This window comes from Mesocricetus auratus, unplaced genomic scaffold (genome assembly GCF_017639785.1).
Source record: "Mesocricetus auratus isolate SY011 unplaced genomic scaffold, BCM_Maur_2.0 Super-Scaffold_6731, whole genome shotgun sequence".
Classification (NCBI taxonomy): domain Eukaryota; kingdom Metazoa; phylum Chordata; class Mammalia; order Rodentia; family Cricetidae; genus Mesocricetus; species Mesocricetus auratus.
Window position 1 is genome coordinate 8,946,537 of NW_024429185.1, and position 27,792 is coordinate 8,974,328.

The 27,792-nt window shown below is 44.6% G+C and overlaps 1 protein-coding gene and 2 pseudogenes across 3 annotated transcripts in view; 1 reads left to right on the forward strand and 2 right to left on the reverse strand.

Moving 5' to 3' along the window:
- The window catches only part of Klhl2 (kelch like family member 2), a 110,335-nt gene that overhangs the window by 63,014 nt on the left and 19,529 nt on the right, over positions 1 to 27,792 (forward strand). For all 3 annotated transcript variants that reach the window (XM_040742232.1, XM_005075185.4, XM_040742233.1), the window contains 2 exons: positions 6,212 to 6,374; positions 24,572 to 24,681. In XM_040742232.1, coding sequence (XP_040598166.1) covers positions 6,212 to 6,374; positions 24,572 to 24,681 — 273 coding nt within the window. The remainder of the gene's footprint in view (positions 1 to 6,211; positions 6,375 to 24,571; positions 24,682 to 27,792) is intronic.
- On the reverse strand, positions 12,471 to 12,947 carry LOC106021544 (annotated as a pseudogene).
- LOC101838234 lies at positions 17,291 to 17,752 on the reverse strand (annotated as a pseudogene).

Below are 27,792 nucleotides of genomic sequence, written 5' to 3' on the forward strand. Positions count from 1 at the left end.
AAGAAAACTTCTGATTGCCACTAACTGGACACACACACACACACACACACACACACACACACACACACACACACACACGCACACACACACACACTCGATGACTCAGTGGTTAAGTTCCCAATACTGGTGCAATTCTGCTCATTCTGCTCACAGCCACCTGTGCCGCAAGCTCCAGGGGATCTAACACCCTCTTAATGGCCCACATGAGCACCTGCACTTACATGTGTATACCCACACATAGGCACACCCATACTCACAATGAATTAGCTCACTGCTTGTGTGAGCCAGTATGAGTTCAGTCTGTGAGTTCAAGGCCGACCTGATCCAAATAGTGAGCTCCAGGCAGCCAGAGCTACATAGTAAAACTGTCTCAAAAAAATTATAAATATCTTTTTAGAAAAGAATACCATAGAATGTATTCTGCTTAGAAGTTTGTTTTTGTTTTGTTTTTTAAATTGTGATATGCCACATAGGAGTGTGGCAGAGGCTTAGGGGTAGGGTGTGCTGTGATATCGTCATGGAGTCAGCTCAGGAGGTGGTAACTTTGGTGGTGGCTTCAGTAAGAGGTCAGGCTGAGAGGATTTTGAGGTAGAACCCAAGAAATATCACATGCAAATATATTCCTAAAAACCATGTGTGCAAATCTGATTAAGAAGCGCTCTAAATTGTATCTGTTCTAAACGGCAGTAACTAATAATTTCCATTCAGGTCGATTGGTGTGTGAGGCATGTAGGTATTCATCTAGGACCTCAGAGGCCAGCCTGGATAAAACAGATTTGCCCTTGCTGCCACAGCATTTATACTCCTTAGGGAGGTAGGCCGTGAACACCGGGACCAGTACATAAGAATAGTGTGGTCACACAGAATAATTGTTGTTAGTAACTGGAAGGGACCAGGCCGGAGGTGACAATGCCTGGGTTTAAGTGGACCTCACTACTGACAGAATTGAGCAGACGGAGAAGCCGTGGGAAGGGACAGCCTCCTCCCATGTCACACATTTCTCCTAGAGATTCCAGTACCTAAGTGGTGGTGGTGGTGGTGGGTACCGTGACTTTAGGAATGTGGTCTTCCCCGGATGTACACTCTGATTTGCTCTGCATTCCTGTTCCTCAGATCTCTGGGATGTCACAGTTGCTTTCCTCCGTGTTTAGGGATGTACTGAGTGTCTTCTAATGCTCTGGGGTCTTTTCTCTCGGTCTCAGGGCCAATGCCGCTGAAGCAGGAGTAAGTGGAAAATTTCTATTAGCTAGATGAGAGGTGTCTGGCAGGTTGTGTCAGGGTAATTCCACTCTCACGTGAGACGTGACTGGGGCTGACGATGTGGCTCAGTAGAGCGCTGTACAGCGTGGTTAAGGCTTTCCACTTGAGCCCCACCTCGCCCCTCCCCTCCCCACAAACTGGTTCATTGCTCAGTTGCTTCTTTAATCTAGAAAGATCAGAAAAACGAATTTTAGAAGGATAAATCTAGGTTTTGATCCTTTAGTTGCTTTTGTGGTTTTTGTTTGTTTGCTTGTTTTAGATAGTGTATCAGCATGTAGCTCTGGCTGACCTGGAATTCAGAGATCTGCTTGCTTCTGTCTCCTGAGTGCTGGGATTAAAAGCATCTGCTACTGTGCTTGGCCGTGACAGATACAAGATATATTTATGACTTATAGCAAATCTGAAAATCACTCCAGTTGTTCAAGACCGCACATGCTTGTAGCCCTACCACTAAGGCCACTGCAGTAGAAGAATGACAAATTTGAGGCCCACATGAACAGTGTAGAGATACAGAAACCTCATTTTTATGTTTTGTTTGTTTTTTAATTTCTGTGTGTTTCCTGTCATGTATCCAATAGTACAGTTTACCTGACTCAGAACAAAATAAGCTCTGGTGTTATGAGAGCCATCTACCCTTCTGTTGACACGTAAAATCACAGCAAATGCTGGAAGATTATAGAGTAAATTCTATCTCACAAATCAGTGTTTTCAAAATTACAACCTTTACCTGCCATCTTCAGGATTTTGCCATGTTCTGTATTGTGATTCCTAATAAGTTTTTAATTAATTTCTCTCTATTGGCTTAAGTTTGCTTCCTTAGATGCACTTATGTAAGAGTGTTTATATAATTAAAAATAAAGAGACGGTAACCTTTAAAGTACACTCTTGTTGCTTTATGTTTTTAATGCAATACTTTATGAATTCTTTGAGAATGTCATACAGCATATCTTGATCATATTCCCTCCAGTACCCCTAACTACTTCTAGATCCATCCCCATTTCCTATGCCCTCCCAACGTTGTATCCTTCTCTTTCAATTTAATTACCCGTTGAGCCACATTGTACACAACATAAAGGATTTTTAATTTGTCTGTGTGTGTGTGCGTACATATGCATATGTGTGGGTGTCCATGGAGTCCAGAAGAGTGTGTTGGGTCCCCTGGAACTATTGTGAGCCACCCATCGTGGCCACTCACCTTGGGTGCTGAGAAGTAAACTCTAGTCCTCTGGAAGATCAGGCATTCTTAGCCACTGAGCCATCTCTCCAGCCCCTGGTTTACGTTGTGAACCATGTACATGGAATATCTATGTGCTGTCTGAAGTAGTTACCCCATTTTGCTTAGTATCAGTCACATAACTGGCTTGGCTTGTTGCCGTATCAGATGTTTGGCCTTAGGTGAGTTACAAACTGTCTTCAAGGCCAAGGCTCTGTTTTAACTTCCACATAATAACACCGAGAATGAGGCATTATTGGCATCGGTTGCTTAGCTCTCTGTCTTCCTTGGTACTCTGTAAATGGAAACTACTGGGAGAGTGATTTTATTGAAACGATTGTGTTTAGCACTGCGATGAAAGGATAATATGGGATATTTAGAAATTATGCAGATACTTTCATTTTGTACCTAGAGGTGGGACTGAAGGTGTTGGAATGGTAGGCCAAAGAGTTGGTCAGCTGTATCATATTCCCAGCTTTCCGTGACATGGCCATGTGACTTAGACATTTTCTTCAACCTCACTTGAGTTTGGGTTCTTCGTGAGAAAAATCGGAAACTTAATTGATTAGATCCTAAGATACACAGCCACAGGCTCTCAGCTCCCTGAGTGATTCTGGTAACTGGGGTGTGGGCCATTTTATTTTAACAGCTGTTTAACTGCCTCTGCTCTAGGTAGTTGTTGTGGTCCTAGCTACTTCCATGTTGGCGTCATGAGTGACTCGTGCTCACCAGGTGTCACGTTAATGAACTGGGACAGTAATTACTTGTTTGTTTTGAGGTTGTGTGTAACTAATTACATAATTGTGAGTTCTTTTAGTTTGGTCCTAGTAAAATTACATCACAAAACTAAGGCAGTTTTGAAGAATTTACCAGCAAGATAAAAATAGTAATGAATGTTTTTTACAGTTGACTCATGTGTTTAACATGTGTTTACCAAGCCTGAAAACAATGATCTCGTTGCTCATCTCGTAAAAAACAATTCAGGTAGTTTGTCCTCGAAAGTTCTACCTTTGCTGTCAAGCACTATAATTTTAATGAACTTCTTTCTTCTAATAAGCTAGCTCTGGACTTCTTAAATTAAATTAAACTAAAACCAGCAAAGCAGAGTAAATAAAAATGGAGAGAAGGCTAGGCAGTTAAGAAGGGCTTGTTGTATTCATGAGATTGGGAGTACAGATTCCAGGATCCATGTAGCAAGCCAGACATCTAGTGACCAACTGTACCCTTGCCCCAACCCAAGCAGGGTGGCAGAGACAGGACTGCTGAGGCTTGATGGCTCCTGACTAACCAAGAAAATGAGAGTCCCAGATTTAGGAAGAGACCCTGACTCAAACACACACACACACACACACACACACACTCTTTTAAAAAAAGTTTTAAAGCCTGCACAAGCTGCTTTCTTGAATAGTTATTTGCATGCGTGGATGAATCTGTCTGTTAGAATATATATATATATATATATATATATATATATATATATATATGTTATTTCACCCGAGAACCCGAGAATATATTGTAAACAATCTCATTTGTGTAGTTCTTTCCCCCCTTTTAATGACTGCAAGATGTTCCATTGAATGGATAGTACCAGTTATTTAAGCAGGCTCTGTGTGTGATTCAGACCCCCACCTCCATGTTCCACTTTTACCCACAATATCATGAAGTGGGGAGACTGTGCACATGTTAGTGAGTCAGTAGGTTCAGCTGCTGAGTCAGAGGCGATATGCCGTGGCAGTTTGGGTTGAAATAAACAAAATGTTCTTCATGTAAGTCCACTCCATCCGTACCCCCACCCCAGCAGTGTGTAAGCAAGCCTGTTTCTTCTCAGCCACTTTTCCCTCTTACCTGCTGTGTTATCACTACCATGGAACCTACTAAAAAGCACTGCGCCATCATCGGGAAATGCTGATTAGATGGGCGATCATTACTGTTTATTTGTATAAATTCCAAAGAGTGAATATTACACCGAAGACCACTTTCTAGGCTATGTATGTTTGCCGAATTAAATGGCTGCGTTGTTAAGTGTCTTGGGGTGCATTTTACGTTGCTTTAGAGCACAATTGTGCTCGCACAGAAAATCCTTCCAGTGTGAATGCGATCAACAAATTAAAGCCTTCTGTGGAGAGTCATTCCCATAATGTAGGGAGCCACACTGCACATCATGCAAAAGGTTTGCCTCTCACCACCTTATCTACGTGTTATTTGCATGTTGGTCTTCTTCTGGTGTCTCCAGATGTTCTTTCTGTGTTTTCAGAGGAAAAATAATGGTAGTTGATAGACTTGAGTTAAACCACAGTGAAGCCTCTTAGTCTTCAGTCCTGGCAGCTGCTACTTGCACACACACAGCCTCCACATTTCAGTGAAAGCCTCGATGCTTCATGCACGAACAAAAGAGACATGTTCTTTCTTCTGCAAATTTAAGTCTTCTTACCTAGACATGGGAAAGTCTTAAGAGCTATCCATAAACACTTTTTGTCTTTGGGCTGCAATGTAGTGTGTATTAAAGTAAATTATCTTTTTGTGTGCACTTTACCATTGAGCTACATAAATCCCAGCCTTTCCAAAATAACCCTGAAGGAACTTAGAAGGTTGTTTTTCCATGCTAATATAGTCTCTTCTAAAACTGACTGCTGTCCTAACAGTGGATTAGAGGAACAGGGGAGGTAGGTGGCCTTCATAAGAACAGCAGGAATTGCATGACTTTTTAAATGAATTTTTTTCTCCTTAATTTGACTTTCAAATGTGGTCTTTTACGTGGCCAGCATCCTAATTCATTTACAGGGAAAAGTGTTCTCTATTATTGACCCATTGAAAAGGATTGAAGTGATGGCGGGCCGTATTTATGGTGAAGATTTTAGCCAAGTCCCCCCAGAATAACCCGTGATTACTATTGAATTGCTTGGAGTTACTTAAACATGAGCACACATTTAAAAACTATTAGGCAGTTACTTTTTATGCATTACTTCTTAGCATATGTATTACATTCTACAGAAATTGTTTGCTTGTAGCTTGAGACTTAGGTTGAATTTAAAATCGTTGGATGCATGTCCATCCCCCACCCCTGTCACCCAGGGATAGCAGGTTGTTGCATTAGTGAAACCATAGAACTTAGAGCTGTCTGTGGTAGTGCAGTTTTCTTGTGTTATGTGTCTCTCTCGGCCCACCCCTTCTCCACCAATCCTGAAAGCAGTGACTGCTTGCACTAAGGAAACAAATGCATTTTTTTGTTGTTGCACCATAGCACCCCCTAGCATCCTAATTAAGGTGTTTTTTAAAATTTTAAATGAGGACTGGAGAGTTGGCTCAGCGCATAAAGATGCCTGCCTGTCAAGCCCTGCAGCTCAAATTCAGTCCCTGGAGCCCTTGTAAAGGTGGAAGGAGAGAATTGTCTCTACCAGTTACTAACTTTTCCCTCCACACAGAGGCTGTGGCACACATGACCCTAACACACACCACATGCGTGCACACACTTAAGTAAAAGTCAAAAGGTTCAAATGAACATTTTATGTTTATCAAACAAAGCATTAGGAGAACCCTGTGTGATATAGGTGATGGAGACCTGACCTGTGGAAATTATGGGGAATGTGAAAAATCACCCTCCTATTCACCCTAACTATTGCATTTGTTTGCGGGGACTATGTGGATGTTGTCCGTGGCTGTGCCTACGTCACGGAGACCTGGCAAGGGGAGGGTGGCGGCCCACCGCTGTTCCCTAAGTGTTTCGCTTGTGTGTTGCAGGTCCTCCTCCCCGCAGCTGGCCTGCTACAGTTACAGGACGTGAAGAAGACATGCTGTGAATTTTTAGAATCCCAGCTTCACCCTGTCAACTGCTTAGGAATCCGGGCTTTTGCTGATATGCATGCATGCACAGACCTCCTGAATAAGGCCAACACTTACGCAGGCAAGTGTCACAAGCCTTAGCAGGGTTTGAGACTGGTGGGAAGCAACCCCATCCCCTCCCCCTCCCCCCCAAGATCTTGGTGACTCCACAGTGGACTGGAAAGTCGTGCCAGGTTTGTGGATCTGGGCGTCACAAAATTGTGTTTAAAATTTTAGAATGATAGGACTGCAACACTGAAACATAGTCTTAAAATTCTGAATTTAAAAGCAACCGTACGGCTGGGGATGTACTTGGTAGCATGCTTGCCCGGCAGGCGTGGAGCTGTGGGCTTGATTGTCTAGCACCACAGAGACTGGGAGCGGTGGTTAAATACATATAATCCCAGTATGGGGGAGGCTGGGGATGGAGCGCCAGGCCATCCTTGTACACATAATGAGTCTGGGGCTAGCCCGGTCTTCAAAACTAGAGCAAAATGAAAGGTATTGGGACTGAGTGATAGGATAGCTTGTTGATGGAAATACTGAATCCCGAGTATCCTTTCAAACGCATAGGCGCATGAGAAAATGTATGCATGTGCGATGAAATTATTTTGCCTTAGTGTTGTTTTGTACCTGTTCTGCTGTATCCATGGAAACAATTTTGTGCCCTAAAAAAAATCTTCAGAGTAGCAAAATCTTGATGTGGCCTGTGTGTCTGTAGACGTGGTGCCTTGACTGCCTGTGGTGTCAGCAGAGGGGCGCCTGTGGCTGTTCTGCAGCCCGCTCAGACTCACCGCTCAGGCTCACCGCCGGCGTCTAGGTTGTTGTCAGCCCCCTTCGATGGACCTGAGGTCACAAAGGGAGCTTGTCGTCTTCCCTTGAATTTATAAACACTAAAAAATGCATGTGAAGAAGGTTACCAGGAAGCTTCCCATTTTTTTTAAATCGTCTTTCTGGAGACAGCCTGACAGAACTGTTCCCTGTCGACTCAGGAGGAGCAGCCCTCCAGAAGCTCCCACAGTCTCTTCTCGTTTTGTTGTTTGACATGGGTCTTAATGTCCTCTAGGCTGGCCTCAAACCATAGCCATCCTACCGCAGCTTCCAGAGTGCTGCGTGGGGTTATGAGTATTTGACACCACGCCTAGCATGCAAATGCCTTGTTTATTTACTTTGTTTTTTGATGTGTGGTGTTTTGCCTGCACATACGCCTGTATACCTACTTGCCCACGGAGGCCAGAAGAGTGATCAGAGTCCCTCAGAACTGAAGTTACAAGTGGTTGTGAGCTATAGTATGAGTGCTGGGAACTGAACCCGGATCCTATGTTAGAGCCATCCAGTGCTTGTAACTGTCGATATAGCTACCCCCTCTCACCCGCCCATGCGCGCACCCTTTTTCCAGTATTAGGAATCGAACCCAGGACCTTGTGCTAGGCAAGCTCAAGCCCAAAGCCACACCCCTTTCTTTATTTTTAGTTTTTACTGAGACAGGGTCTAACTGAGTTGGCTGGATATGCCTTGTACTCATGTAGCCCTAACAGGCATCAAGCCTGGGACCCTCCTGCTTGGGATGCTCCTGGCTCAGTTTCATTATTAGTAGCTGGGGTTGCAGGTGTAAAATTTGCATATGTGCTTGGCTACCAACACTTCCTTCTTCCTTTTTTTTTTTAATTTAGTGTAGCCAGGACTGGCCTTGAACGTCTCTGATCCTCCTGGGTCCTAGGATTTCAGATGAGATCCACTATGCCCTGTTACCACTGCCATCTGGATATCTGGATTTCTTTGGGGGCGGCCACCTCCTGGCCTACATTGTTTTGGGGGAAGCTGATTTGGAGAGGAGCTTTCAGAATCCACGTTTAAGTCAACCCGGGACTGTCTGTCACATGGGCGGCCAGTAAACCTTCCCCACAATGTGCAGCTTTAAATTCACCCCTGTGTTCCCCGTGGCAACAGTTCTGTTCTTCAGTCACATAGAAAGATATTCCTTATAAATGCAGTTTCCACTAACCGTGTGTGTGTTTCAAGTGGCTTACATCAGGACAGTGGGGAGGAGACTTGTGTATGCTGGAGTAGGGCTTTTTTTTAAATGTTTGTTTTACGTGTATGAAGCCATCATTGTTTAGCGTGATTCCCCCAGAGTAGCTGCTTGTCGATACCGCGCTTGGTAAATGTTGGTTCTTAACGTGGAGGAGGGGCACCTGGGGAGAGAGGAAAGCAAGATGGACTCCATAGATGAAGGGGAGTCAGTTCCTGGGCTGAGCTGGCCTGGGTGAGCTGCTTCCTCCAGTCAGAAGCAGCTCACCCATCACTCAGCTGTGTTCTCAGAGACGTGGGCTTTACTTATTGAGCTCTTACTTACAATCCCAGCTTCTTATGGCGTACTACAGAGCCTGAAGAAAAATAGTACCAGTTGGAACATCTCCATCTTACTTTGTAGATTCCTTCATGGTTGTCTAGGTTTTTTTTTCTTTTGAGAAAAAAGAAAAGACAGTTTCTGTAAAATTACACAGAAGCATGGATTCTTTATTTCTAGAATGCTCTATTTCAATTCAGAGTGTAGTCTTAAAGATTATATTGCTTTTCTATCATGCTTCTGGCTTTATGTTTGCTCCAGTTTCTTAGGTTTAGAGGTAACATTTGAAAATCTCTTTTACTATGAAAAGTTCTAAATATATACAAAAACTAGTGCTTGGAGTCCAGTCTTAAGAGCTGTTCACGCCTAGATAATCTCCCGGCTGTAACCCCCTTTCTGTCCCCCGCCTCTGCTACTTTTCATTCTCAAACTCTAAAAAGAGTATACACATGGAATGTCATGTTATTTTGAAGTAGTTGTCATAGTTGATGCTTGACTACATAGGGAGTTCAGGACTGCTCTTAACCACATGAGATCCTGTCTCAAAAGAAAAGAAAGGGGTGGGGGGGAGTGAGGTTGGGGGGGGGCTGCTGAGATGACTCAGTGGATCGGGGCACTCACCACCGTAAGACAGGATCTAAGGAGCTAAGATAGGATCTAAGGCTGCATGATGGAAATAGTGAAGCAATGCCCTCCCCCCAAGTTTTCCTCTGATGCCCACGTGTGTTCTGTGGCATCCCATACAGTTAATAAGTAAACAAACAGAATGCCTTTAAAAGAAGCCACAGTAAAATCCACTCATTGATATAATTAGTGTGGTAGATTAATGATAATAGAAATTTTTTTTTGAGACAGGGTTTCTCTGTATTGTTTTGGAGGCTGTCCCAAGCTGGCCTCGAACTCACAGAGATCCGCCTGCTTCTGCCTCCCGAGTGCTGGGATTAAAGGTGTGCGCCACCAATGCCCGGCTAATAGTAAGTAGTAAGATGTTTTAAGTGAGGAATTTGCCATGACCTCAGTCTACTGACAATACTGGGAGTGTGTCGTTTGGGGTAGTCTTCTCATGATTTTAGGTGACAGGCATATTTTAAACATTTCCCAAATCAACGAGACCTTTGTTTCAAAGCTCTTTTTGCCAAGCCAGAGAGACAAAGGAGCTGGAATTGCAGCTCATCAGTTTAGATGCATTTTAATAATTCTAGTGAAAAACGACACTTTGGAAATTGGCTTTGAATTATTAGTTGAAATATGAGCCTTTTTAGCCTGTCTTGCCGGTAGTTGAATTTCAGTGAGTTCAAGCAAATACAAGGAGAGAAAAGTCTGGAGTCCTAATCATATCTATACGTCGCCACTCTGAAGATGAGAAACTACTTGGTTCCAGTTGTAACTGAGCTTCTAGGGAAGCTGAAAGGATTGTTTTAGAGCCAGTGCGGGCACTGACATAAAGGAGTTGATGAACACTCGGAATTCCAGTGTTGTCCGTGCATACCCCTTCATACCCGGGGCAGTGCTCACTCTTCCTCGGGTGTGGCACTGACCCCTCCCCTTGCTTCCACTAGGCCCATCAAATGGCTACTTTTATTTTTTTTTTTGAGATGTCTCAGTATTTTTGTTTGTGCTCCTTCCTTGATTGCTCTACAGCTGCATGTTAGAGGCAAAGGTCCCTGAGGCCACCATCTCCAAGTCACTGGGAAGTCATTCAGCCTCTTGACCACTGCTCTGTCTTGTCACCAGCCTTGGTTCTACACTCTCTGCCTAGAGCAGTTTAGCAGTGGCCACTGAATAAAGCCTATGAGCATATAATAAGTTTCCCCCTTGGAGCCAATAGCACATACTCTCCAAGCACATAAACTATGTCATTATAGAATACATATTGGACATATAAACTATAATATATAATAAACAACATACATATGCAGTCTTCGTGAGTGCATGTGTGTGCAAGAGCTTGCCCTCACTAAGGCAGTGAGCTTTTCCCTTGTGTCTCTCCAGCAAAGGAAATAAGCTGATTAGTAAGTGAATGAAAGCCAGACAAGACATAGCAAGTGCATGAGTAATGACGTCACCTGGATCTACAAACAGCTCACCCCAGTAGACAGAGCATTCTAGGTAAAATATATGCCTACCTCATCTTCATATTCCTAATTAATAAAGTAAGTGTATAGCTTTCACAGTTCCTACAAGTGGTAACACTTAGTCTTTGACAATCAATCTAAAGGAGAAAAGAAACCCTCACAGATTGACTGCCACCAGTTCCGTTAACACAGAAGGTTTCGGTGGTGGCTGAACACAGCTAACCCAACTCCTCTGCCAGCAAGCAGAGCAGAGCTTGTGTGTATGTTAGTAAGATGTAAGTAAGGGCCATAATGGGTGCGAGAAATCTGAAAATGATTTGACAGTCTCCAGAAGACTTCTGTTAAAGACACTGGTAATAAACCGACACTGCGCAGACCCACAAATAACCAGCCAAGGCTGGTAATTCCATTATTTAAATCACTCACTCAACATGGTGTTTCTTTCAAGAGAACAGCATCCAAATCAGTTTATTTTGACAGATGTTTACACCAAGCAGTGATTGCTTGCCTAAATTATAGGAGGGTAGACATGAAAATTTAATAAAGTTCAACATTTTTGGCAGAATAAAACCTTGTGCAACTGCGTCTAGCCAGGTATGGTGGTCCATACCTGTAATTCCAGCACTCAGGAGGCTGAGGCAAGGAGATAGATGCAAGTTTGAGGACATCCTCATCTGCACAGAGAGACCTTGTCTTGAAGAAAGAGAACAGGAAGGCAACCAGCAGAGCCACTTTTATAGACTGAGGCATAATCCTAATACAAGCTACCTTCTGAGCTGGGCAAAACACACAGAACCTTCTGCTTATCTACACCCACAGCAGCTCGGGCAGTGCCAGACTCAGAACAGAGGCTGGATTTGAAATGAATCATCAGTGGGTGTAAGCTGAACATTCATGAGTTTTGCAGGGGAAATGGGATCAGAGATCTCACAGACTTATGAAGAAATAGCCAACAATAAAAGGGAGAATGACGGCCAGGCACAAAGGTTCTGAGTATCAACGAGGTCCGGAATGTGCTGGAATTGTAGTCTGAGGTGACAAGTCGACTCATGCGGGAAAGATAGCAGCTGCAGGAGCTACGAAGTGGGGCCCCAGTTGTGTCAACAGGATATCAGATGACAGGAAGAACAAACTATGGAGGGGAAAGGTAATCCCGGTGGCAAAGACAGAAGGCTGCCTAGAGGCCACGATGGTGTACAGAGAGTGTACAGAGAGAACTACTAATGTCACAGGGAAGCTGTGTGGTATAAGTGGCCATTTGGTAATATGTGAATGGAAGGAACAGGACTGAGGTTAGTAAAGATTAGTTAAGAACCAGGGTTAACACACACACATGTGCACACACACACATACACACACACACACACTGAGAGCTTTAAAAAACAGTATCCAAAAACAAATTTAATATTTATTTATTTTGGTTTTTCGAGACAGGGTTTCTCTGTATTGCTTTGGAGCCTATCCTGGCACTCGCTCTGTAGACCATGCTGGCCTTGAACTCACAGAGATCCGCCTGCCTCTGTCTCCCCAGTGCTGGAATTAAAGGCGTGCACCACCAATGCCCGACCCAATGTATTATTATTATTATTATTATTATTGTTTTTATTATTATTAATACAGTATGTATTTGTCTTCTCTGTCAAACTCTGAGCCAAGCACTCTCCCCAGACTTCCTGGGCAGGCACAGGAAAAGGGACACGCAGGGCAGGCGGGACATGGAAGTACTATGGAGTTGGAAATGGAGTCAGCTGCTTCACGTGGCGAAGAGGATGAGAAAGGCCACCGTCAGGCCAAAGAGCCTACGGCCCCTGGGAGGGCAAAGCCCAGACTCGCGTAGGAGAAGAGCTGTTGCTTCAGAGAAGGGTTCCTGGCATAACCAATGATGAGGCTCCCAAAACAGTCCCAATCCCAGCCCCAGAGCCAGCTACCCCAACTGTGGCAGCCGTAGCCCCTATGAGCTTGGCGGCTGTGTCAATGCCCCCGCAAATGACGCCGGTTTGGAAGCCGTGGCTAGGCATGAGGGAGGTCAGAGAGCAAGGGGCTGCCAAGTTGCTGAGGCCCTCATCTGTCCACGTCTGTGGTCCATTCAGCTCCACTGCAGACCAGGGACGACTCGGCAGCTGAGATATTCTCCTGACCAAGGAGCGGGTGGAGATGAACTTGGAGCAGGCGTATATTTTCAGGGGTGAGGGGCCACGGCAGGGGAGCTGCTCCCAGGGTAGAGAAGGCAGAGAGGGCCCAATTTATTATTTTTTAAAATTGTGTATAAGTGCATATCCGCATGGGGGGGTTGCACACATGAGCACAGGTGCTTCCAGAGGCGGAGGTGTCGGGTCCCCAAGATCTGGAGTTATTGACAGGTGTGAACCACCTCAAATAGCTGCTGGGAACCGAACTGGGGTCCCTAGAAGAGCAGCGAGTGTTCTTAACTCCCGAGCGTCCTCCCCAGCTCCAAAATAAGGAGTAGTTGAGTAAAGCAAGATGGCTATGTGTGAGTGGAGGAGTCGGAGCCAACTCTGGAATGACCCGCTTGTTAGTCCTGTGGTGGCTGCTGTGAGTGGTCACATTTACTGCTGCTGTGTGGCGGCTGCCAGCTTTTACTGTGCCCTGCTAGGAGATGTGAAGAATGCCTTCCCTGGACTTTGGGACAGATACCGAGCTTGGGTTAGGCGGGTTAATCCAGTCATGTTTGGCCCTTTGTCGGTAGCGTGTTCAGTAAGAGTCAGCAATTCAATTGTGTCTGCAGACGTGCAAACTGGTTAGCCCGTTCTGTTCTGCCCACATCAGACCCTAGCCATTGTATTAAATCAGCTCATCTCTGCTGTGACAAAACGCTGGAAAAAAGCTGTGGAGGAAGGGCTTGTTTTGGCTACTGGTGCCAGAGGGTTTGAACCCATTGTCACTGGGCGCCTGTGTGGTAGGCTAGGACATGTTGGCGGAAGAGCATGGCGGATGAAAGCTGCTCCCTTTATTTTATGCAGGAAGCTGGGAGTCAAGGAGGAAGGGCCTAGAGACAAGATGCATCCTTAGGGGACAGAGAGATGGCTCAGTGTTAAGGACACTGTTCTTCCAGAGGACCCATATTCAATTCCCAGAACTGAATACATGTAGGCAAAAGACCCATATATATTAAATAAATAATACTAATTTTAAAAGAAAGATTTGCCCTTCAGACATAGACTGCCCCATGAATCTCCTTTCTCCATCTCAACTCTGCCCCCAAAGAGTACTTTGTGCTAATATGAATTAATCCATTTATGACGTTAGCACCCTCGTGATCTAGTCCCCTCTCAGTTAATGCTGGAAACAAACTTTGTCACGTGAGCTTTCAAGGACATGTTTACATTGAAACTGTAACAGTCGTGAAACCAAGTTTATTTCTGAATTCCGTGTTCCAGGAAAGGCTGGTAATTGAGGCCTAAATTTCATAGCCAGTGTAGTAGTGAAGACCTCTGGCCTCACTGTACGAAGAGTTTCCCAAAACTGGGAGTCCATAGAACAAGGAAAAGACATTTGGGAAAATGTGATGCTCTTCGTGAGATTTTGAAGAGGTTCATAAGAGATGCATTAATTTTGTTCTGTTGAATGTGGCAGAAAGAAGTAATGCTGATATTATAAGAGGCAGAAAGGTATAGCATCAAGACTTAATAGTTGAGGCTGGAGAAATTGCTCAGCAGTTAAGAATGCTTGCTGGGAGGTGGTTGGTGGTGGTGGTGGTGGTGGCGACATGGTGCACACCTTTAATCCCAGAGGCAGAGGCAGGCGAGTCTCTGTGACTTCGAGGCCAGCCTGGTTTACAGAGTGAGTTCCAGGATATAGCCAGGGCCGTTTCACAGAGAAACCCTGTTGTGTCAAATTTAAAGAAGGAGGAGGAAGAAGAAGAATGCTTGCTGCTCTTCTCAGAGGACCCGAGTTCTATTCCTAGCACCCGTGTTGGTCAGCTCATAACTGCTTGTGTGTCTAGTTACAGCGCATCTCACGGCTGTTTCTGGCCTCCACAGGCACCAGCACACATTTGAGCATACTCACACATATGCACATGAATAAAAATCTTTCCTGCTGAGTATGGTGCATGTTTGAGCCCTACACTTGGAGGCAGAGGCAGGTGGAGCTCTGAGTTTGAGGTCATCCAGGTCTCTGTTGAGAGTTCTAGGCCAGCCAGGGCTAGCTTTTATGTCACCGGAGAAGAGGGGACCTCAGTTGAGGAAATGCCCCCATAAAGATCAGGCTGCAGTTAAACCTGGAGGGCCTTGTCTTCATTAGTGATTGATGTGGAAGGGCCCAGCCCATTGTGGGTGGGGCCATTCCCTGGCTGGTGGTCTGGGTGCTGGAAGAAAGCAGGCAGAGCAAACCACAAGGAACAGGCCAGGAAGCAGCCCTCCTCGGTGACCCCTGCATCAGCTCCTGCCTCCAGGTTCCTGCCCTGGCTGCCTTAGTGATGAACTGTGAACGGGAAGTGCCAGCAGAATATGCCCTTGTCTCTCCGAGTTGCATTTGGTCCTGGTTCTTCATCACAACAGTCAGTCATCACCCTAATTAAGACACCACGAGCGGGGGTGAATTTGAAAGGGCTTCCGGTGGCAACTATTCAGGGCTGATGTGCCCGCCGTACTTCTTGGTGACAGCCTAATGATTTATTAGGAAAAATGTGGGGATTGCTCAGACACACTGTGCAGCTTGTTTCACATGGCTCTTAAATTCCTTGTGCCACCCAGGGTTGTGTTTCCTATAGCACTGCTGAGAAGGAGTCAAGAGGATTTGTAAATCCAAGCTAAGTGTTGAAGAGAAGGCGGGTTGGAGGGACAAGTAGGGCCCTTTACCTATCTGGAAGATGAAAAAGTTCTAGCATGTGAGGCATTACTGAGCAGCACCTTAGCAAATGGTTCAAGTGGCACATTGGATCACAATTACTAGAAAGAGGGAGGGGTGGTGAAGTGACCCACCCACCAGATAAGCTGACTACCTGTGCTTAGCTCTGGGACACACATAAAGGTTTTAGAAGAGGATTGGTTTCATAAAGTTGTGCTGGTATGTTCAGTGACATGTGAGCACATCTCTCTCTCTCTCTCTCTCTCTCTCTCTCTCTCTCTCTCTCTCTCTCTCTCTCTCTGTCTCTTTCTCTCTCTCTCTCTCTCTCTCTCTCTGTCTCTCGCACATAAAGGTTTTAGAAGAGGATTGGTGTCATAAAGTTGTGCTGGTGTGTTCAGTGACATGTGAGCAAATCTCTCTCTCTCTCTTACACACACACACACACACACACACACACACACACACACACACACAGACTCATGGTGGAGGTTTCTAAGACACTTTGGTCTCCATGATTTTGTGGATTGAGGCTGGAGAGGAAGTATTCCATCATATTTTTATTTTGTTAGTAGTACTTGCAGTATGAGAGCATTTCATGTCATGAGTTAAGCACCAGAGATAAATCATTTGGATCAATAGCATATAAGCATATAAAATAACAGATGGGCAGTTATCTTCCTGCCTGCCCATAGTTTCCATCCAGACATGTTTTCATTTGAGTTTTGATATCTATGTATTTACATTTGCATTGAGAATTGCCATTATTAGTTATGTAAGATTCATAGTAGTTGTGTGTGTGTGTGTGTGTGTGTGTGTGTGTGTGTGTGTGTGTGTTTTAGGGAAGTAGCTTGCCCTATGATGAGAATCTCACATAAACTTTATGGTTTCATCTCAATCAAAGTTGCGAAGGCCAAGTAGTTCCCTTTAGGGATGTATTTTTGAACTTTTGCCCCTAAAATGATAAGATTTGCTTTTTTGTTATTGTTGTTTTGACACAGGGTTTCTCTGTATAGTTTTAGAACCTGTCCTGGAACTCGCTCTGTAGACCAGGCTGGTCTTGAACTCACAGAGATCCGCCTGCCTCTACCTTCCGAGTGCTGGGATTAAAGGCATGAGCCACCAACACCCGGCAAGATTTGCTTGATTTAAAATTCTTTATTTGTGTGTGTGATGCATGTGGGTGTGGCTGCATATGTGCCATGGCATTCATGGGAGGTCAGAGGATGACTCTGGGGAACAGTTCTCCCCTTCCCTTTTATGTGAGTTCCGGTGATTAGACGCAGGCCTTCAGATTTGTGCAGAAACACTTTTACCCACCTACCCATCCAGTTGGCCCCTGCATTTTCAGTTTACTTACTTGTGTGTGTATGTCTGCATGTATGTGCCGTGTATGTGGGTGTGGACACATGTGTACGTGCGTAGAGGCAGACGGGGCATCGAGCGACCTCCTCTGTTGCTTTCTACCTGTGGGTTTGAAGCAGAGTCTCTCCCCAAACCCCAGCTGTCCTCCTGTCTCCCTGGCTACCCTCAGACCTGGGATCACAAGTGTTCACACTATGCCTGGTTTGTTGTGTGGGTGACAGGACCTTAAGTGTGGCTCTGATTGTCCAGCAAGCACCCTTGCTGCTAAGCTGCCTCTCCAGCCACCTACTTCACTTTGAAGAGATTATGTAAAGGTGTTTTCACACAAATAGCCTTTCTTTCTTTCTTTCTTTCTTTCTTTCTTTCTTTCTTTCTTTCTTTCTTTCTTCCTTCCTTTCTTTCTTTTTGATTTAATAAAGTTTTATTTTTCCAAATGTACAGCCGATTGAACCTGCTTATGCATCTTCACCAGCAGCTGGGGCATCTTCACTCTTTGTGTTTCTGGTGTAAATCACTTGAGCTCTGTGCTTTGAAACCAGCTTGATAAGTCCTTTACTAAATAGCTCCTGAAGGGCTGCCCTGGCCAAGGAACCTCGAATCTTGAGTCTCTCAGACCACAGCTGGAGTAATAAGCTTATAATTGGGCACTTCCTTACAGAGCTTGTCATATGTAGCTTTGTCAAACAAGACTAGATTGTTGAGCTTGTCCTGAACTTTGCCTTTGGACCACTTCTTCTTTTTGGTCTTGCCCCCAGACTTATTTACTGGGTGTTTGTCTTTCTTGGCCGACTTCCCGGCATCTTTCTTCTTCTTGTCATCCTTAGGCGTCATGATGAAGCTCGGAGAGAGGCGATGAGCACTGCAGCCTCCACTAAGATGTCGGACAAAAAGCAGCCTTTCTTTCTTAACTCCAAGATGTGTCTAGTCTGTCTGCAGGCTTCATGCACACAGGGATAACTATGAATGTGTTCCACCACAAAAAATGATAAACTTACTTAAAACATTATTATTATTATTTTGGTGTGTGTATGATTAGTTAACAGTTTGTTTGCACTGTACACAAGTGTGAACTTTGTGGATGGCAGCATCATGTGACAATGTCAGAAGGGTGGGCGCTCCTGCAAAGCATCCTGGGCCGTAAACTTCAGTGGGTAATGTAGCTGGCAGATCCATAGAGATGTCTGTGTGTGAAGACTGTGTATACAATGCACAGTAACTCTTGACAATGGATCTTACCATTGCGGAACACTGGCATAGAGTTTTCACAGTTCATTCCAGTTCATAATAATACAAAAAGAAGTGGGTTTGTTTTGTTTTATTGTTTCTGGTTTCCAGCAGTGCTTAGCAGAGGCCACACCAAAAACCTGCTCTTCACCAAACTTTTTTTTAAAATTTATTGTGCAGGATTGTAAAAGAAGAGAAGAGGTAGCAGGCCTTGTAGCTGGGGCCTATAACCCCAGGGCCAAGGAGGCTGAGGCAGGAGGGTGTTGTGAGTTCAAGGACAACATGGGCTACAGAATGAGGCAGTCTCTCAAAAAATAGAAATAGGAAAAGAGAAGGAAAGGGAGGGAAGAAGGAAGGAAAGACCAAAAAAGCCAGCAACAACAAATGGAAGAGAGGAGAAGGAGACCAGAAGTCAGGAGCACTCAGTTGGCCAAGCAGAAAGCCATTGTGGGCTGGCTAAGGGACGGTGACCCTGGGATACACATGAACCTGCTCTGTGCAGTAGTCAGTTCGCCTAAACTGGTTGTAGGACTGCTGTAGAACCGAGTTGAAGTGATAACCATCAGTGAATACTGTGTCTGGATAGCATTGCTAAAATCACTTACTAAATTATTTAGTTGTAGCTGAAGGTCTAAGGACCAGCCACGTTGGTCCCCATGTGTGCCTTCCAGGGACCCAACCAGTCACTTGCTGCCCCTGCCTGACTTGGTCCTGGGAAATGTGTCATAGGTAAAAGTCAGTCAGAACAGTTGCAGTTAATGCAGCAGCAAGACTTGTCAGAAGCCTGAAAGAAGAAAGACAGGCTCTAAACAAGCCATCAGCAACCCTTGTGTTCGGTGACACACATTTACTGCTTGCATTCTAAAGGAAGGTTAACAGGGGGAATAACACTGGTTCTCCTGGGGAATAATGGGGGGAAGGATGTACCAGTCAGAAATAATTTTAAAGCATGTGTATGTCTGCAGTTGGATACTTCACACTTGAATGTTTTTTCTTTCGCTTTTCCTTTAGACTGAATTGTTTTTGAGACAGGGTTTTATTCAGCCCAGGCTGGCTGAAAACTTGCTGTGGTAGCCAAGGATGACTTTGAACTTATAATCCTCCTGTCCCCATTTCCCAACTGCTGGGGTGACGGATATGCACCGATACACTGCCACACCCACCTACTAACAACTTTGTTAATACTTGGTGAGGCGTGGTCTCTGATGTTTTTGTCAGTACGTTTGCAATAGCTGGCTGTTTTCTGTGCCCTCTTGATACACCAGTAAAGAGTGCACCATGAGTTTAGATCCCAGGGCTTGGGATAGAGTTTAACTAATGCTCTAAGTTCTGATCTATGTAATTGCCGAGGTGTTTTTATTTTATTTTTTTAATTCACCAAGTTTGTTTTTGAGTGAGCACATTTTTTCCCCTTTTCTGATCGTGAAGCAGAGACTGGGACAATATATGTAGCGGTAGCACAAAAAGATCTTGTCCCTGACATCAGCTGGCGTACATTTGAGACGTACAAGGAGTGTAGCAGTCTCTTGCTTTGACTCCGATCTTAAGTTTGCAGAAGAAACTTAGCCGAAAACATTATAGACCTGCTTGTAGAGGTGGCCGAGAGGACGGATTTTATGTTAGCTTTTGTAGGTCTAGTAGCTGCTGTCTGTTTTTCTATTTGAGTTTCCAAATGGCTGCACATAATATGTTCAAAGTCTATGCCAGTTTGCCATATTTTCCTCAAAGTGAACTTGTTCCTAAGTTCCAGGCCTTTTGGTGTAAAGGCTCCCATTATGGGGCCTGAGATGTGGTTCTGTTGTGAGGCATTTCCCGAGTATGCACGAAGCCCTGCATCTCCATCACTGTAAAAAACAGGGTGTGGGGGTGCGAGCCTATAACCTGGACCAGAAGAGGTAGAGGCAAGTGGTTTATAAGTTGAAGGTCGTCTTTTGACTACATTATCAGGTTCTAGACCAGGATACATGAGATTGCGTTTCAAAATTAAAATAAAATAGGAAAATATCATTAGGCTTTAAATTTTGCGTGTGTGTGTGTGTGTGTGTGTGTGTGTGTGTATGTTTTGCCTACATACATGTACTTATACCACATTTGTGCAGCAACCACAGAGGCCAGAAGCAGGAATGAGGTTCCTTTGAGCTGAAGTTAGAAACAGTGATGAGCTACCCTGGGGTGCTGTGCCAGAGCGGCCAGTGATCTGAAACACTGAGCTGTCTCTCCAGCCCTGTTAGTTAATGCTTTTTTGACACGGGATCTTGCTGTGTTGTTTAGGCTTACGTAGCACTCAGTCTGGTCTTGAGTTCTTCGTCTACACGCCTCAGCCCCTTAAGTGTGGGCCACCGTCTTGTTATGCTTTTTTAATATATATATTCATTCTTTCCCTTTTCCACATTTACTCACTTGTTTTGCATGGGGTGGAGACATGCCACAGCAAGAGTGTGGGGGACAGAGGACATCTTGTGGTCAGTCAGTCTCTACATCTACCACGTGGGACCTAGGGATGGGACTCAGCTCCCCGACTGCATGGCAAATGCCTTTACTCACTGGGCCACCTCCCTGGCCTGTAATCTGGGATCCCAGGCACTAATCACTATTCCTGGCTAAGGAAAGACTGGTGAGATGAGTTAATAGGGAGTTTGTCACCAAGCCTGGTGACCTGAGTCTCATTCCTTGTCCCCACAAGGTGAAAGGAAAGAACCCACTCGAGCAAGTTCAAGTAGCCCCCAGCTTGAATGCATGGGCGTGTGTGCCCGCCCACAAGTGTACACACACACACACACACACACACACACACACACACACACACACACAAGAATAAATAAATGAATACCTTTTTTGTAAAAGAGAAACCTTCAGCACGTAGGTATTTTCAGATGCAGAAGGGATATTGTGGTCGATTTTTTGTTTGTTTGTTATTGTTTAAACGAGAGTTTTTAAAATAAATTTTATTTAAATTAGAAGCAATCTTTTTTTTTAACCTATTAATCCCAGTTCCCTCTCCCTCTGTCTCCAACTCCCATGTTGGGGTTTTATTGGGAAAGCAAACTGTTGCATGAGTTAGGTTGGCAGGAGGGCAGCGTCTTCAAGATCTGTCCTGTTCTGGTTGGCAGGCTGCCATGGTTTGTTTCTAGGTAAGAGTTAAGATCTTGGAGTTCAGTTATGGTCTTAATAGATTGAACTGGACTTGAGTTTGGAGAAGACATAAGTAGCTTGGGTGGTTTCATCCTGGGCCACTTTGACTTTATTTTGGTTAAATATGATAAAAACGATTCCAGGTTGTGTGATAGACCTTTTCACTGCCGTAAATATTTTTTTAAGTTAAAATTTGTAATTAGTGTACAGAGTAGCCCGTTTCCTTGTGTCTTTTTCATACATCTTAGCTTTGCTCGCTTCCTTCTAATACCGGCTACTATTTGTCTTTCCCCACCCATGCTTGTATTCTTGATCTCTGCATAAGTATACATATATGAAAATTGAAGCAAGGATCTTCATATGAGACAGAATACATGACATTTGTCTTTCCATCCTGGGTTATTGCACTTAATATATTTTTTTCCCTTCAACTGTCATAATTTCCTTTTTTTTTTTTAAATGGCCAAACACAAAGAAGTAGGGGAAAAGAAACCTTAATTCACCGCTAGTGGGAGTATATACTGGTACAGCCACTATGCAAATCAATGTAGAGGTTTCTCAAAAACGCTAAAAGTAAACCTACCTCATGATCCAGCTATACCACTCCTGGGCGTATTCTCAAAGGACTCTATCTTACAGAGATACTGCTCATCTGTGCTCCTGGCTGCCCTGTCCACAATAGCCAGGAAAGGGAGTCAATCAGCCGGGCTGTCCACCCGCAAATGAGTAATAGGTAGTGAGATGTGGTTCATAGACACAGTGGAAGTTTATTCATCTGCTGTAAATCAATTTGTATAGGCTTTTTAAAGTTTTCAACGTTACTGTGATACTATGGGGGTGAGTACGCCATGCCATGGCACATGTGGAGGTCAGAGGACAATTTGGGAAGTCAGCTTTCTCCTTTTATTTTGAGACAGGGTGTCTTGTTTCTGCTTAACACCGACTCCAGGCCTGCTGGCCCAGGAGCTTTTGGGTGACTCCCCCATCTCCATGTCCCATCTTGACTTGGGTGTCCTGCTGTCACTGATGTGGGTTCTGGAGATCAAGGCCAGGTGTCAGACTTCTGTGGCCATGGCTTTTAACTGCTGTTGCCAAGTTAGTTCTTGTTTTTCATTTTTCCTTTCCCTTTCTGGAGGCAGGGCAAGGAGAGACTTTCTGTCACCCTGTGTCTTTGTCAGTGTGTGAGGTGTTTGTTTGTTTGGAGATGGGGATCTCACTACATAGCCCTTGGATGGCCTGAGGCTGTTGTGTGTGGTGATGGTAAAAGATAATGGTGTCTTTTGACATGTCTGTTTTTCACCTTTCTATAGTCTTTGGTGAAATATCTGTTCAGATCTGTTGCCCATTTGAAAAATAGGCCTATTTTCTTGTTGATTTATTGAGAGCTCTGTGTTTTACATGGTGGTCTTTCGTAAGATAAATGTTTTACAGAAATTTTTCTTGAAGGTTATGACTTTTACTTTGCAACACTGCCCTCTGTGGCCAAAGCTTTAGTCTTGATGAGGTCCAACTTTCTAATTGTTTCATTGTCTTGCTTCCTGTGCTGTGTAAGGAAAGTCATCAGCGCTGGGGTCCTCTAGGTTTCCTTCTATGTTATTTTCTAGGACTCTTATATTTTGCATTTCCAGTAGAGTTGTGTGGTCCATTTGGGGTTAATTTTTGTGAAAACCACAAGGTTTTTAGATTGTTTTTCATGTGTGGATGACCGCTTGTCCTATCTTCTTCTGAGAAGGTCCCCCTTTGCCAGAATCAGTTTGTGGGGGGCAATTTCTGGGCCATTTGTTTTTTCTTTTTCTTTTTTCATTTACAAAAGAAGTCCAGTCTTCGTTTTCATGTTTATTTCAGTGCGGTATTTTGCTTGCCTAAACCAGACACGGAGTTTGAAAAGAACTGTGTCTGTTGAATTTTTGTAAATCCAATCATTTTGTAATTACCCTAAGAGTTGCTCATTGTGCGTAAAGTCGTCTTTTGAGGAGCCTTTTATAGAGTGAATAGGTATTCAGGAGGTTTGTTGAAATGCACATTGTATTTTTTTAAATATTCTAAAGAGGAAGGCAATAATTTTTAGGGTATCTTCAAGTACTTAGTGAAATGAGCCTCTTATTTCACTGTAGAAAATGTCTATACCATTGGAGTATAGATAACCATGAAGGTTGAGTAGGAGGTAATGTAGACTTTCTAGCACACATTTTTGGACTCGGAGGTCACGGTGCCACATCCTCCACACACAGTTCTTCCTGCTTTATAAGCCAAGAGTATTCACACTCACAGTTCTTACTGTGTAAGGTATTTTTCTGAGCCTCTACATTTGTGGAAGCCATGGTTTAGGAGATTACATCATTAGCCCACGTTTTACAAGCTGACACATGGTAAGAGCTAAGATTTGAACATGATGTGCCTGAGTGCAAAGACTGGGCCGCAGTCCTGTAGTTCTAGCTCACACTTTGTGAGAAAGAGAGGTGCAGGGGCAGGAGAGATGGCTCAGACTGCTCTTCCAGAGGACCCAGGTTCAATTTCCAGCACCTACACAGCACCTCACAACTGTCTATAACTACAATTTTAGGGGACCAGAATCCTTATACAGACAAAACACCAATGCACCTTAAAACAAATAAATGTATTTTTTAGAAAAAAAGAGAGAGGCGGGCTTGTAGAAAAAGCCGTTTTGTACAGGATATGTTCTTTATAAACTTTTAAATCATTAATTATGTTAGTAGAGTTATATCATTATGTTGTTCCCCCATCACAAATAGGCATATTTAGAAAATCAAGGAGAGGTGTTGAGTATTTTAAGAATTACCAATTTTACCTCTTTCCTGGGAAGGACTTGAGGTATAAAGTTAATCATTTTGTTCTCAAATAAATTATTTGTATAGAAGTTAGACTTACATTGGAAACCTTGTTTTTGTGTTATATACTAATTGTTTTAATGCTACCCCATATATTCACATGAGCAAGCATTTAAGACTGTTTAGTTTTCAAACCGTTTTCTCCTTTTGTAGTGTTCTAGAGCCCTGTAATGTTTTGTGGACTATATTCATAGATGTGGATTTATACTCCCATGTGCTTTGTGTGAGAACAAGGCTTTACAGACTTAAACGTTAATGGTGCCAGGCTATGTGAGAAGTAGCTGTTTAACACACACCATGGTAAGCCCTAATGCAGTTGTGCCCAATGGGTGAATGTCCATTAAGGCGGCCTTGCTACCTCTTCTTCTCACCCAGAAAAAAATAAATGTGGTGGGTTTTCCTCCTCTTGGGTTACTTAAGAGATGTTGCCTCTTCGCGTGTGTGATGTTGATGGTCTGTCTTTCCGGCTTTCCAACAGAGCAACATTTTGCAGACGTCGTACTTAGTGAAGAGTTCCTCAACCTCGGCATCGAGCAAGTGTGCAGCTTAATCTCAAGTGACAAACTTACCATTTCCTCAGAAGAGAAGGCAAGTGACACTTTCTCTCTTCCCCTCTGCCTCGGCCTCCTTTCCCCTTCCTCTTCTGTCTGCCACCATCTTCCCTTCCCCTTTCTTCCGTCCTGCCGGCTAGTTTCCTGTCTTTCTGTTTCTTGGTAGTGGGGGCAGAGGGTGTCAGGAAGTGTGTCGAACAGAGGACAACCCTGGTACTGGCCATCCTTTTTTTTTTTTTTTTTTTTTTTTTTTTGAGATAGGGTCCTTCCTGGTCTTCAACCCTCCAGTAGGCTGGGCTGGCTGACCAGTGAGCCCCGGGAATTTCCCCGTCTGCTGAGATTACAAGGGGAGTGCCACCATGTGCCTCTGTTTTCAGCTGGGTTCCAAGGACCCAAGCCAGGTCCTGATGCTTGTGAGGATACGACTGAGACATTTCTCCAGCCCAGTATTGCCTGTCTTTATTTCAGTTGCTTCATAAATTGTGGTCCTGTGGGAATAGAAGCACCAGTGGCCCGGAAGAAGTATTCTTGACTGCTACAGCAAGCTTTGGATCAAGTACCTTTGGGTACTGATTCTGTTTCTTGGGACATTCGTCCCATCTGGGGTAAAGACATCCATTCTCTCTAGGATTTGCAGTGCAGAAAACTAGGCAGAGCTGCGACATACACAAACATAGCAGTTTAGAGAAGGGTGGCATTACTGCTAACATGATAACTGAGGATGGAGGGCTTGCTATACCCCAGTCACTGTCTCAGGACCCTGGGTATGAGGCCCACAAAGCGGAACAACTACATTCGTGATTACCGAGCTCCTTGTGGACACTGGAGTTGTCGGGGGTGGGGCGGGGCGGGGCGATGGTACTTCCGCTTGGTTCAGATGTAGGATCCAGGTCTTTAAAAGCGAGCGGGAGTATGTTAGAGAAATGGAGATGGATAGGGACGGGGAAAGCATGTCAGGGTGAGGGAACAGACTATACAAATGTAAAGGCTCTGGAGGAATGGTCGCTCAGGGATTGCTGGGGCTAGAACAAGCCTGTGAGAGGAATAGGAGATGAAGTGGGAAGGAACCATCCTGAATGCCTTCAGCTGTGTTAATGGTTAGACCTTTCTTGTGGTGATGAAGAGCTACTTCCAGGCTTTAATCGGGAGATGGATGCCACAATAAGCCCTGCGTTAGAGAAAGATCATGAGGACTGCTTTGGCCTTGTACTGATACCTAATGTCATGGCACACCCAATACCCATTTTATCATGGGTCCAATTCAGTGGTCAGACCTCACGGAGGATATAACAGGGGCAGCCTATTTCTGCTCTATTGCATCCCCGGCTTCAGCCAGAATGGTCCGGATGACTGAGTGTAAGCGGTAGTCATGCTGTCTATCTGTCTGTCTGTCTGTCTGTCTGTCTGTCTGTCTGTCTGTCTGTCTCCAAACCCCTATCTTTTTTCTCTCTTCCTCTTTTGTCACTTGCCGGGGGGTTTTCATGGCGTGGTAGTTGCTGAAGGTAGCCATACTTCTTACGTGGCATATACGGCTGTCACAGCAAGCTATTCAAGAGACCAAAGGAAAAGTCGCTGCCTTCTTCTGATCCACCCACCTTCATAAGCTCACAGGGTTGCTTCTGCCATGCGTGTTCTGTCGGTTGCGTGTGGACAGTTTAGAGTAACTGTGGAAAGTTACCGCACAAAGGCATGAGCTCTCGGAGGTGAGCCCGGGGAAGCAGCTGCAGACTCTGGCTTTCATCCGATGGTGAGCAGGATCTCCTGCAGCCTGGGGGCCAAGTAGGAGAGTGCTGGGGTTGTAGTAGAAGAGCGTGACACAGGACGGTGGAAGGCGGAGCATGGAGCTGACAGCGCCGAGCAGCGGCGGATAGAATGGTGGATAGAATTAACAGAGCCGAGACTCTCCACGTCTCCATCTTTGGCACCTGGCACACAGAAGGATTTAGGAAGTCCTTGCTGATGGGATAAATTTAAGAAGGATGGTAATCGGAGTGTACACTGTTTTTAGTTTCATGCTGTATCACGATAACCTGCTTCTGTTTCCAGTAACCCATTTCCGTATTGCCTTACAATTCCTACAACCTTTTAAAGATGGTCAAGGAATGTATCCGTCAGTCCTCTCCCTTAGCTTCTTAGTTTTCTCAGAGGAAGGTGTTGTGTAGTGATGCTCTCCCTGTTGTTTGTAAAAGTGTCTAAGATGCTGCATTTCAGTGTGTTCTGTTCTGGTAAAGGAGGCTTAGCCCATGGCGTAGACCCCGATCTGTAAGTGTGTGGAGCAAAACTCATTTGTAACCCTAAATGGAATTTCAAGCATGCGTTATTTATAAGGGTGCATTTCTTTGTTACTTTTGTGTAACCGTAATCACAAGACTGGACAGAAACAAGATAGGGAAAAAAATGGTTTTGGCGCATGGTCTCAGAGTGTTCAGGCTCTCATGACCTGACGGCATAGTGGAGCGGCCATTTCCTGTCATGGGAAGTAGAGAAGGGGGAACACTAGCACCCTGCTGACATTCTCTTCCCCCCACTTACTCCATCTGGGCCCCCGGTCTATGCAAAGGTGTACCCTGTGCTTAAGATGGCTGGCTCCCCCCTGCCCTCCAGTTTCTCTCTCTCTCTCTGGAACCATCTTCACAGACGCAGCCAGGAGTGGTTCTAAAGGCGACGTTAAAGGTGACGGTGGGTCAGGACATGGTGGGGTCGCTTGAATGAGAATGGCCCCATAGGTTCATATATCTGCATGCCTGGTCCCGGCTGGTGGAGATGCTTGGGGAATATTTAAAGGTGTGGCCTTGTTGGAGGAGGTATGTCACTGAGGTTTCAAAAGACGTTCCCAGTTAGTCTTCTCTGTACTTCTACTGCGGATTAGGATGTAAGCTCTCACCCAGGGTTGTTCCAGAGCCAGGCTGCTGCCATGATGGCCGTGGACTCTAACCCTCTGGAACCATGAGCCCCCGAATTAAATGTTTTCTTTTATAACTTGCCTTGGTCACAGTGTTTTGTCACAGCAGTAGAAATAAAACGGAGACACATTGTTTTCATTTTAGGCTGTCTCTGTGCTTTTTTTAATCCTGGGTGCTTTATTTTAAAGGTGCTTAAGTCTATAATTAGGACTACAGAGAAGACAGTTGTATATTATCAGTTTCTC